General features: G+C 45.8%; 1 protein-coding gene across 4 annotated transcripts in view; it reads left to right on the top strand.

The window, feature by feature from the left end:
* piezo1 (piezo type mechanosensitive ion channel component 1 (Er blood group)) overlaps positions 1-13,019 on the top strand; it is a 68,006-nt gene that overhangs the window by 4,798 nt on the left and 50,189 nt on the right. The window contains exon 1 of one of the 4 annotated variants that reach the window (XM_023790746.2): positions 6,438-6,489. The exons of the other annotated variants lie outside the window; for them this stretch is intronic. Within the exon in view, the coding sequence (XP_023646514.2) occupies positions 6,453-6,489 (37 nt within the window). The 5' untranslated portion in view covers positions 6,438-6,452. Of the gene's footprint in view, positions 1-6,437; positions 6,490-13,019 lie in introns of those variants that run through there. 4 annotated transcript variants of the gene reach the window in all.

Raw genomic sequence — 13,019 nt, 5'->3', positions numbered from 1 at the left:
GCTGCGAACGTAAGAAGCAGAGGAGACAGGAAATGGTGCAAGTCTGAGTTGTAATAAGCGTCTCTCTTTATTCGAGTGTCGGCTTGCGGAGATGACCTCATTCGGGGGTGTAAACAGCTAGGTCGACACGGCTTTTATTTGTTTTACTCTAGTTTTGCACCGTTTTTTGTCCATTTATAGAGCTCCATGGTGAGCCGGCTGCGGCCCGTTTTGAAGCGTGCCCTCCCCCGCTGCCCTGACTCCCCGACAAAGCCGTGCGTGATCTGGGAAGGGCCCGGCTGCCAGAGGCACGTGGAGGTCTGTCCTCGTTCACCTGAGCACCAGCAAAAGTTCGTGGCGTGTGGTTCAGCCTGTTTAGGAGGCCGTGGTTGTGATCAGGAGGTTGCTGGTTCAAATCCCAGGGTCAGCGGAGTCATTTCCCTCTTGGGCCCCTGATCGAGGCCCTCAGCCACTTTGAGCCCCAGCATTGTCATAATAGTCATATTTCTGATGGGCTCTTCAACAGCACCCTTTACCCTCATAGTGTTCCAGGGACACCGAATAAGGGGTCTGACCCTGCGCCTGGGTCTCCAAGCTTCACTCTTACCTGTACGTGTGTGTGTGTGTGTGTGTGTGTGTGTGTGAAAGAAAAGAACGCTAGGTGGGATATGCAAAGAGAAGCATCCCAGTGTAGCTGTACTTGTGCGTAATTTCTCCAGGAACTGGGCGACCCTGCTTTTGTCAAACGCGCGTCAGTTTAGATAAAAGCGCCTGATACATATAATGGGCTTGGACACCTATTGCAGTGCGGGGGCAGCCGTCTGGGATACTGACCATGCCTGTGTTTCTCAGGGATGAGGTCGAGGTCACCTTTTTATCGTAAACAGGGTGCCGGTCAAGCCAGGAGGCCATGTTCCGTTAATGATGAATTTTTGGAACCAGAAGGAATTAGCAGTCGTTTTATTATTATTATTATTATTATTATTTTTATTATTATTTTTTGTGTAAGTATTTTTCAGTCTGTTAAAGTGGAAAATGGTGACCCCCCCCCACCCCCCCATCATTTATTGTTAAAGAAAATAAGCGGCGACGAGCCTGTTTCCCTTCGGCGCAGGCATCCAATGAGTCTCTGTGTCTCTTACTCCCACGAAGGGTCATTGCAGACAATGGTAATTAAACAAGAATTACAAGGCAGTGTTTGGTTGAAATTACCAAAAATTCAACATTATACCTGTCCGTCTCCATAGTGGCCCGGAAATTCTTCCATCATACTTCATATATAAATCATGCTCATTGTTTTTTTTTTTTTACCTGTTAGAAGTAACCCACAGAGTGTATGATTAAGAGACATTTAGGGTAGGTTAGGGCAGATGGTGATGGTAGGTGAATGGAGACGATCCAATCTGCAGATAATGACGGAAATATCTGCCAAAGTATGTAAGATCTTCAATGGGAATCTGTGTTGTTGTGCATTATTGTAAAATCTTCATCCACTCATATAGAAAGTAATTTAATCTGGTTTCCCTGCCTCCACAACCACTGAAGTTAGTTGTAATGGAAAATGTATTTCTCACATAATATACAGTAGATATCATTTTATCTTAATGGCTATCTGTAGTGGTAAGTGTCCAAGCTTTCGGTGTCTGTCTGGTAAATCTTTTATAGTTACACAGCTGCCTCATTATTGAAATATTAAAAAGCTGGAAAATCTGAAGGATTTGCGTGGCCTCAGATTTATAAGCTTTGTCGGCATCTCTGTAATCCTGCAGTAAACATGTTTTATAAAGCCAGGACTGTGGTTAAGTCAAGAGCTGCAATCGGACACGAAATGACTCGTCTGCTGCTTGTTTAGCACGAGACTGCGCATCTGAGCTTGCCGAGGGCTTTGGTAGCAATGGAGCTGTGATCCTGTGAAGAAGCTGCCCTCCCCCGGTGACTCATAGGCACCCCGTGGGTCCTCTGTGTGGATGTTGTACCGGCATGCCCACACAATTAGCCGGGGGGGGGGGTTCGACGTGGGTTTAAGAGAGACGCCTGGCTGGATACACGCCTGTTGTTCAGGGCCAGGTGTCACTTGGATGCTCTTCAGGAACTTCTGAAGGTGTGAAGTCTGCATTGTGTTTCTAGTGTAGTTCTAGTGGAATTCCTTCCCAGCTCTATTATGTCTGAAATGTGATGGTTATGGCAGCCCAACAGGTCCTATATGGCCTGCAGTTTCCTTCTTGAGATCACCTCATGTGGATTTCTGTGTCCTCAAAGCTATATTCTTTGGACGAGTGGTAAATCTTTCCTAAGTAAAGTATATAAAATCGGAATTCACGGAGAAGTGGAAATTCCTGAAGAGTTTTTATGGTCTTTTGGATGCGCAGATGGCACTTTTGGATGCTGGACAACATTATTGCAGGCATTGCAAATCCGGGGCCCCTTGGGAACGGCTGTGTGCTCCTGCCTGACGTTCTGGGAGGCTGTTTAGGGGATTTACTGCTGCTGGAACCCAGACTCCAAATATGTACTTGTGTCAGTATTGGCCTGAAGGAATGCCTTGCACAATGGTCAGAATGGTTATGTATACTGGATAGCCTTTAACTTAAATACCTCTCTAATGAAACGGGCATCTAGGAGTGTTGGGGCCAAAGTTTAATGAACTGGTTTATTTTTGTGCAGTCGTGAGGACCCATGCCCTGCGCTGAGCGCTGTTTTCGATCCTCATTGTCTCTGGAGGAGTTGCATGGAGGTCAGTGTGTTCTTTATAGGCTAGAATGGCTTTTTTTGTAATTTTCTTCTTGCATTATTATATTCTATAATCATTTATAGCTACAAGTGTAGGCATGTCAGGGTAAGCATATAGGCTAAATCAGTCTCTAATTTGGAAACTGAGAAGCTGTTTTTCATTCTGCACGATGGCCCCCAACAATGGTGTCTTTCCCAATCTGGCTGGAGGTCACGCAGCCTCTTGCCAGCTGGTCAGTGCTTCGGCGACCCAGCAGGACAGAGGCATGTGCTGTGGCCTGCGCTGGGGAGAGCTTCTGGCTGGGTCTCTGCCAGGAGAACCGGCAGGAATTCTGCAGTGTTGGCCTGGCCCAGTGCCAGGGCCTGTGACAGAAGTTCATGTAGTTACAGAACGTCACCCTGCCTCCCTGGAAGGGAGGGTTCTGCAAGTCCTGCTGGCTCTTATACTCTCTACATTTTATTTATTTAGCAGGAGTTTTTTCCAAAGTTTTGTACAATTGAGAAAAAAGGGTCAGCCAGTCCCTAGAGTGATTGGGGATTAAGGACCTTGCTCAAGGGCCCAATGGTGAAATCATTCTGCTGACCCTGGGATTTGAACCAGCAACCTTACGATCTCAGGCACAGTGTCCAACCTGCTGAGTCACACACTCTTCTCTGAGAGCCAGTCATAGCAGCCTCCATAGCAGACGTGTGGGTCAGTGATCACGCATATGCAGACCTTCCCGTCCTGTTCCTCTGATTCGTCCGCCTCAGATGAAGCAAAGGCGACCGCCTCTAACTGCGACCCTTCCCGACAGCCGGTGCCCCAAACGCAGTCACTGTGTCCTTAAATAAAAAGCCAGGCACAGTTTTTTTGTGGCCTTTAATTATGGGCAGTATTGGCAGCCCCGCGTTCCGTGAACGTCACATCAACCTGAGGAGCACTTTCTCCCGGCTGTGTTCGGGAGCTGGAACCTCAGCTGTGATTGATATAAGGCAGCTGACCCACCAGGATCTGGGTCCATTCAGAAGGAGATAAACAGATGCTCCTCGCTTTACGATGGTTCCACTTACGATATTTCGACTTTTACGACGGTGCGATGGTGATGCACATTCAGTAGTCATAAAACTTAGAATTTCGATCTATTCCTGGGCTAACGACATGACGTACGATATTTTCTACCGATGCCGGGCGATGGCAGCATCCACCCATCCTCACTTCCACTCTCAGAAGCGATCATGAGCGTAAACATCTCATACAGTGTTTAACAAATGTATCGTGCTGTTTTTTTTTTTGTTTCACCAAATAAACTTCTATTCATTCATTTACTTTTCAATTTTTGTTATAGTATTTATTTATTTATTTATTTATTTATTCGGTGACGGTAGTAGAGATTGGGGTGCACCGGAGCCATAGTCATCACCAGTTTGATTGTGCGCTATGACATGGATTGCTCTCTACCAGGTACACTGCAAGAAGTCAATAGCCTAATTATACAACAGCCTATTTCTAAAAAAATAAAGCATTTTATTTTCTTCAAAGCTTCAGTTGTAGTCTGAATACTTGTCCTTATATAGTATACGTAACTGGTTTATCTACGTTTGAATTTTCGATCAAACCCATTCTGACGCTCTGTCATGATTAGCAAATTAATACATTCAAAATAAACAGATTTTGTGTAACTATACATATTAAACAAAAATACCCTGGTTGCATGTAGATTGTAGCAATTTAAAAAGTAAAACATATTTGCTGGATCAGCATATATATATGCGTCCCTGCCTTCACAGAAGGTGCATGGTAAAGGCACAACTGCCCAGTTAACGTGTGGTGACACCGTGCCACTTAAGCTAGGGTTAGGCTTAGGCTTAGGCTCATAAAGGTAAGGAAGGCTGGGAAAGAGGAATAAAAAAAGACATGAGTGGAATGTCGGAACCAGCTGAGGTGTCGACAAGGTGAGGAGAGTCTCGTTCCAAAACAGGGGATCACCTCTGTTATTTGGAACTGCTTCGGTTTTAAATCTTCCAGCACGGAACAAACTTCAATATGGAAGCTTTGTCTGCGTGTCGTGATACACCACTGATGCATTGTTACATCCCCCTCCTTACTCTCACGAGTTACTCTGAGAAAAACATCATTTAAAGTGTGGACAGGACCCCCTTTTCGTAAGGGAATGAGTAGAGATGGAGTGAGGCACTGGGAATGTGAGTGGTAAAGAATTTGTTTGGTTGGAAGGAATAAAGTTGTATAATTTTTAGATCACCCTCTTCCCCAGTGGCCTGCATGTTGTGATGCCTTCTAGATGAATTAATCACTTTTGCTAATCTATCTACAACAACACCAGAAAGCATACTAATGCCTTTTGGATCGTAGGGTTCCAGCATGTTGTGTAAGTACTTATATGTTTGATTTTGTAGGAGCTAGAGAAAATAAAGCTGTTTTCTCGTCGGAATGGAGGCTTGCTGTTTTAAACCTCCTTGAAAGAAGTAAAAGCTAAAAGTTAAAAAAGCAAATAAAAAATACAATGCATCCTCAGAATTTGGATTAAAGTGGATGAAGTGAGATTAATAAATTTGGTGTTGTTTCCAAGAAATTGGGATATTAATGGTTTAATACGTTTTCGTCATGGGACTTGATATAATGCGATGGGACTAACTTGCACCGTTGCGCTGAACAAATGTCACTTTCCTGGCATATCGCTGAAATGATATGGAAACATAAACAAGCTTCCATTGTGCATGATGCCAAAGACAGGATTGAGTCAATTTCAAGCTATTGCAATGGAAAGCAGACGAGATAAAGGCTTTGTCGAGCCCACTGCTGGAAGAGTGGGGCACCAGCGGAAATGAGCTCAATTGAATGCTAATTTGACAGTCTGCTGTGAACACTGGCCAAACAGCAACCAGAAAATGCCAGGATACTGTGAGCCGTCCGCACTGGTGCTGGCTGGGGCTTCATGCTTTGTAATGGGAGACAGGCTTGCTGATATCGACCCTCTAGCCATCGTCTATGCAGGCCCATGCGCTGGTCTCTCTTTTTATCCGCCATACCGTTATTTGTTTGCGTTCTCCATGTCTGGTTAATAAACCCGAGTTTGAATGGGATAGAGGCTCTGTTCATTGCTGCTCTGTTTTTGAAGCATTTCAGGAATATCCACCTGGCTACGGTCACGTCGCTCGCTGGATTTTTTCTTGTTTCATTGCCCACAAAAATTCCTCCTATGCCTGTCCCAGCAAGTCCAAATTTTTAGTCTCAGTTCTACAAACACAAGGAATTGCGAAATCTAATTATTCAGTCTCAGCTTCATAACCAACATAAGGAGAGAAGATAAAGATATGAAGCAATCATGAATGTTTACTTGCTTTGGTTCTCAGTTGTAGTGGGTTGAAATGCAGTCTTTGCATTTGAATGAGTTCCTTTTTTTGAGTTTTGAGAGGACTTTATGTTCATCTATAGATGAGGTTCTGCAATATATTGCTTGGGCCTAACACTACTCTTATTTTTGTTGTTGGACCTGGAGTCTGGAGGTGACAGTTGCCAAGGTGGTTGAAGTTGCACCTTCCATTTCTATGGCTCCCTTTTTGCCATCTTTGGTGATGTCATTGTAGCTTTCTGCCTTATCAACCCAGACCACCTGGGCTTCTCTGCACTCCTTGCAGTTGGGGGGTTGGCGGAGTTGGTGGGGTTGGGGGATGGGGGGTGGGGTTGCCATTAGAGATTAGATTGTGCTTCCACGGTGGTTTGCTCTTGGGCCAATGCAGAAATGCAACATGGGAGATATCTCAACAGGCATGGGGACCGTGAGTAACCAGTGTCAAGTCGAGAAGTTTAGCGTAGCCCGTTATAAGTATTCCATATCTGTTTTGTTCAGATGAGAGCTTTATGAGGGGGATCAAATATGAATGTTGTTCTCAGGCCAAAGTTTCATATAATGTAGCAATCATCTGGAATCATCTGGAAGTACCGGTTTTATTCAGATAGGTGCTCAGTTTTTTCTGTATGTTTGTATTGTTGTTCTTAATAATAATAATCTTTTACTTTATGTAGCAATCCCCCCCACACAACAAACGGAAACATTGGGTTTCTGGGTGTGGCCCATTACGTTATAGTAACCTCTAAAGGAAATAAGATTACGAGGTGTATCTCACTTTATTCAGCATCCAAGCGGGCAAACCCAGCTGTTTCCATGGGTAGCATGCTTTAAATATTTTAATTACAGTTAGTTGGTAATTATGTTGGGAGGCAACACGCTATATAAAATGAGATTTGCTAGTAGCCCTGAGCTTTAAGTATACAAACAATGCCGTAGGGAAAAGGGTAAGAGAATCAGAATTTCTTTTTATTCATTTTTTTTTACTATACAGAGCTTTTAAAAAGGTCTAAAACCTTTGGAAAGGCTTTCATAAGTTTAGTAGGTCAACTTAGGTTGAGAGTGTCATGCAGCAGCTGTTTGTAAGTCCCACAAGGCCACTGAAGAAGGCTTTTGAAGACGGCTGTTCATCTGGATATTATTGCCTGATGTTGGAAGATCATACATTTTGAATACATATTTTGTTGGCTTATTTTGCAAACTTAATTTATTTGTTTTGCCAATGTTGCTTGATATTAGTCCCCATGAATGGAAACGATATTGAGGCCCTAATGGGCTACAGATTCAGCCAGTCGCATCTCCCAAGCTGGAGTCCCTACTCGTGTTTTGTCTCAAACTAATACAGTTGTCAGCTTTTTATCTGACTTTTTTAGTAGCATCGGTGTTGTCAATAACGAAAAGGAGTGTTCATTGTAAGTTACACCTGTGGCCATATGGCTTATCGGGGAAATTTGTCGGATTTAAGGTAGTCTGGGCAAAATGTAAGTGAACGAATATGAAGTCCATTTAAACTGTGGTCTGTTGAGCGGTTGACGCAAATCAACGAAACTTCATTATTACCCCTCATAAAAGATATTTAAAGGGGACCCTCTTCTGTCGTTGGCTATTTGATCACACATTAGTGGTAGGAGGTCCCTAACTCTGGTCTATATTCACTTGGAGCTCTGTGATTTAATAAAGGTTGAAACCCCCTGAATTACAGAAATGGCACAGTTTTGCAGAAGGGCAAGGGGTTTCTTGTAGAGCTCATAAGGGTTTTCTTGTAGAGTTTGTAGAGGGTTTTCTTGTAGAGTTTGTAGAGGGTTTTCTTGTAGAGCTCATATGGGTTTTCTTGTAGAGCTCATAAGGGTTTTCTTGTAGAGTTTGTAGAGGGTTTTCTTGTAGAGTTTGTAGAGGGTTTTCTTGTAGAGCTCATAAGGGTTTTCTTGTAGAGTTTGTAGAGGGTTTTCTTGTAGAGTTTGTAGAGGGTTTTCTTGTAGTGCTCATATGGGTTTTCTTGTAGAGCTCATAAGGGTTCCAGCAGACTTTGGGGGGTTACTTCTCTCCATAGTTTCTTTATGTCCTTTCATCTCCCCTGTGACTGTCTGCCAGCCCCCATGGTGCGAAGACTGCCAGAGCTCCTCTGTGGAGTTCAGGAACTTGGCTCTGAGCTCCCGGCTTGACGTTGGCGGCCCCAGGAGCAGCTGCTCGCAGGGCTTGGGCAGGCCGGCTACGTGCCTGGGAAGGAGCCCTCGGAAAATCTCTGACCGTCGTGCAGATCACAATGACTCATACCACCACAACATTGGGCGCTCCCGTGAAGTTGACCCCCCACCCCCCCCCCCCCCCAAATTGTGTTGCATGAAGTAACGAGGGGTGATGTGCAGAGTTTGTCAGTAAACAAATCGGAGTGTCCAAGTGAAGCGGGGCTGCCCAGTCTTTGAGGTAGGGGTCCTGCAGGTTGTCCTTCGACAGACCGTGTGGCTTATTTCCGTATGGTCATTGACGTTAGCTACAGATCCTCTATGACCTTACAGCTCAGTATCCAGGCTGTCCCTTATTAAATCACATTCATTTTGATAATTCGCTGTTGTGTTGTTTTAATACAAACTAGTACTGAAGATGTGTGCTTGATATAATCCAGTCCCAGTCTGGTGATGAACATATCAGACATTTTAATTTAATGCGAAACTCAGTCTGCCGGAGGATTCCCACAACAAGCGGGTTTTTCCATTAACGTGCTGTAATGGTGATATATAGGAATGTGGTAGATCCAGCAGCTTAGTAAAGAGATATCCATGGATAGAGAGATGGATGAATAGAAAGATAGAGCAAGTGCTAGATTTTTCCAGGCACTGTCTAGCTATATGAGACTGGGAACCCAGGACATGTGGAGGAAGACAGATTGAGCGTAAACCCAGCGGAGGAGCAACCTGTGACTCACTCCTGCCAGAGCAAAGAGCCAGAAAGGAGCTGGGGCCAGGGTTTGGCCGCTTCAGCCTTAGCCCTCTGCCTCTCAGCTCCCCCACTTCATTTCATTTGATTGACAGTTTAACTTACGGAATGTAAGCAGCTGGTGCTTCTGTGAAGGAAAGAAAAAATGCCAAGCTGGTATTACCCAGCTGCAGATGCGCAGGACAGGGAAAAGCAGGACTGATCTAATAAGAGCTGGGTGAATGTTTGTGGTGTGGAGAGGTTAGATGGGGATTTTGTCATAGTTCTGAACAGGAGCAATAACCTCTGAGTTAGAGAAACGGCCCACAGTTTTGCAGACGCAGAAAATAAAAGGTTCCTACTGGTTCCGGCAGGAGAAAGCAGATTTGGGGTGGCAGCAGGCGGTGTTTCTGGCCGTACTGTTTTGTCTCTGTCATCTCCTCCATGACTGCCTGCCAGCCCTGATGTGTGACTTGATTTCGAAAGATGAATGTGCTTCCTTTGTAGTCCGAGACCTTTCATTTTGCATTTCTTTTAACAAGCTTTCTTCTCCACAGTGACTGAATCCAATTAGTGCAAAATGCAAATGAAACCACGTGTATAGAATTATAAGCAATTCTGTCGCATTGAACTGCTGTATCGAGACTTTTTGTAATATTGTTCCTGGTTCTGAATGGTCTTGACAACCCAGTATGAATATATTGGCTCACTGAGTTTCACATTGTTCCTTTGACACAGAGTTGAAGATGGTGCAGAACTTCATAGCTCTTGGCAGTATTAATAGCTGGTTTCACCCCAGGAAGCTGATTGGGTTAAAGGTCTGCAGGCCAACACTTTAATTGTCACCACCCTGCTCCTTTTACTCCAGTTGTCACTGGACAAGTCTCTCTCTCTCTCTCTCTCTCTCTCTCTTTCTCGCTCTCTCTCTCTCACTCAGTCACATGCTCATTGATCTGTCTGACTAGGCTTCTTGCACTGGATACTTATGTAATGAAGTCTCCAGAGAGCTTGTCTTCAGGCATCACATGAAAGCGCCAACAAACCAAGGTTTCTGCAAGTCCTTTAAAAAGTCTAAAATCTAATAGTCTAAATTTTAGGCCTAAAAATGTCTTAAATACGATTTTGACAGGACTGAAAAACCGATTGGATTATGAAGTCAATGTTACTCTTATGAAGTTGCATTAACTTAAGTCTCGCTTTTAAATATGCGTTTGGGAATAGAATCTCTTGTCTTGAACACCAACCAGGCCTTCCATCCTTCATGTGCATGGTTGTACGGTCGAGTATGGGGTCCGATGCCCTGAACAATCTGAACAATGCTGACCAGCAGGAATGTTAGCCCCACATGTCGAGAGAAATGCTGAAATGATGGCTTGCTGTGCAGATGCCCTAGAGGCAAAAGCGAGGAATTGACCTAAGGGGCTGCTGTGTGGGAGACGCAGCCTGTCACACAAAACGCTACAATGGCTGTGGGTGATTTTGAGTTGCCATGGTAGCCAACATGAACCAGTGTGTGAAGATGCTATCGGCATCATGCCGCCGGTTACCACTTGGGTCACCTTTTGTGAAATGCCGGCTTTGCATGGTGCACCGGCGGCTTATGTACAGCGCACGTCCGCACTCCAGCAGGCTACTGAAACTGACACAAGTTTCCTGAAGTTTAAAGCGGGGCCTCCCGTCGAGTAACAGATTTGTGAGAATTTGATCCGCTTTAGGACAGCATGGTGGCTCAGTGGGGCAACCCTGCAGCTTCATACCTACAGCAGTGTTTCCCAATCCGGTCCTGGGGGGCCCACAGACAGTCCATGTTTTTGCTCCCTCCCAGCCCCCCGGTAGGGAGCAGAAGTGTGGACTGTCTGGCTGTGGCTCCTCGAAGGCTCAGATAGGGAAGCATTGACCAACAGTGCTGCCGGTTTGAATCCCACCTCCAGCCTGTGCATGTGGAGTCAGCATGTCCTCCCCATATCACATGGGTTTCCTCTGCGTACTCTGGTTTCTGCCCACAGGCCAGAGACATGCGGTTAGGCTGGATGGCATCTCAGAATTGCCTGTAGTGTCTGACTGTGTGTATGTGTGCATGTGCATGTGTCTTGTGATACACAGGCATTCTGTCTATCACAACCTTGTGTCCTCTGCTTCCTGGGATAGGATCAAGGTCCCATTATGATCCAGACCAGAATAAACAGCTAGAGGATGAATGACTGGATGCTAAAATGAGAAAGCAGGTCCACTGAACTGAATGTTCTGAATGATACACGTTCTGCTTCATAAATAGTTGTTTCATTAGGTTCTTTCATTGCCTGGTAGATGGTATGCTGCTCCTGCTCCAGTGCTGCTCACACTTGTACCTGGGTGTTGATTGGAAGCTCAGCCTAGCTGCACTTATGCCTAGTCGACTCCTCAACAGCACATACGTTTGTAATGTGCTATTTGCCTCACTTTGGAACATGTCTGCTTAGTAAATTAAATGTAAATGTAAAGCTGTGGAATAGAAGCATAGACTGCAGTCGTGTGGTTGGTGTAGCACTGCTCATTATGATCATTGTCTTCTGTTGTATGAAATATTATCCATCCATCTTCTATGGCTATTTTTGGACGGTGTGTATATGAATCCATTCACAGAACCCATTTCAGCCCAGGCCCGTGACCCATTTCAGTGTCCTGAGGTTAAATATGTCCTGTGGTCCGCAGAGCCGTCTAGCACCGCAGGGTGGAGTCCTGGCTGGCAGTGCCTTCGCATCTGGTGGGGCGTTGAGGCCGAACGTGGAACCATTCCGAAATAGCAGCGGGGCTGAGGAGTTTTCGGGGGTGGGAGTGGGGGCGGGGGTGGGGGATTTCCATCCATACTGCACGCAAGCATGGGTATCTGTTTATATGCTCCCCCCTCCCCAGAAACAGCCGCATTACTGTATGCGAGAAAGTTATCTGCGATCCGCTGTTAGCGAGCGCTAGCTGAGTCTCACGTCTGGCTAGTTGGGCTCGATCCAAGCAGCTTCCCCTGTCATGTACAGGTTAGCCTAGTGCCTGAGGCTAACACAGGCCTGCTTTCAGCGCGCCCTGCCGCAGACGGCCCTCGCTCGCTCGCGCGCGCTTATCCGGGTCCGCGTCGCGGCTTCTGGCCTGCGCCTGGCTGTTGGTTTTTCCAGCGTGAAATTAGCATAATTTCCAGAATGTGCCCACCCCGCAAGGGAGGCGTCGAGGTCACACGGGCCGGTTTGGCTGGACCCCTTTGCAGCTGATAGTCCTGTTCCCTCTCTCGGACGGCTAATGACTCCCCCGAGCGTCCTGGCGTTTCTCTCCAGCCCCTGTTCCAGAACCTATGAGCTCACGCTTCTGCGGGGATGCCAGAGGTCTTGATTGACTGACCGAATTCTTAAAACTGGACAAGCCGGCTTTACAGCTACGTTTGGCAGCACCGCAGGTCTCTCCTGTCCTGCCACGTCTCACGCTGCCTGATGCCTTCCTCTCCTATCTGACGTCTTTCTTTTCATTCCCTGTGTGATTTTTAGCTCAATTTTTTTAATCCTTACTGCCTCAGGGCACGGAAAGCACTCTGTCACATCAGATGGGTAGCTTGCAAGGCTAGGAGGTTAAATTTAAATTACGTCTGACAGGAGGTAATGGGGGGGGGGGGGGTCAGCTAGGCAGAATGTGGACTTTTTGGCGAAAATTTGCATTTAGGAAGGTTGTGCCCAAAACTGAGACTTTCATTCATTGCAGTAGGTAGAAAAAAACAGTACCGCTTCCCGCGCGCTCTGCACATACTAGATCTCTCCGGTATATACGAACTACATTACCCATAAAGCAATGGTAACTAATACAGTGGCTTCACCAGCCTGTAATACACAACACTGACCCCTGCCTCATCTTCAGACTGCAGGATTACAGGGAGTCACTGGCCCTCTGTGTGGGTCATATGTGCCCTTCCAGTACCAGGGCAGCGTGTATTGGGGAGAGGAACCTTGACACGGGTTTTCTTTCCTTAAGGCAATAATTTGTTGAGGTTTTTGAAGAAAATGGCCTCTTTTTGCTTATTCTTTTTGTCTG

The sequence above is a fragment of the Paramormyrops kingsleyae genome, chromosome 11 (assembly GCF_048594095.1).
Source record: "Paramormyrops kingsleyae isolate MSU_618 chromosome 11, PKINGS_0.4, whole genome shotgun sequence".
NCBI classification, from domain to species: domain Eukaryota; kingdom Metazoa; phylum Chordata; class Actinopteri; order Osteoglossiformes; family Mormyridae; genus Paramormyrops; species Paramormyrops kingsleyae.
Note: the sequence above shows the minus strand (reverse complement) of the source record. Positions and strands in the feature narration are given on the sequence as shown.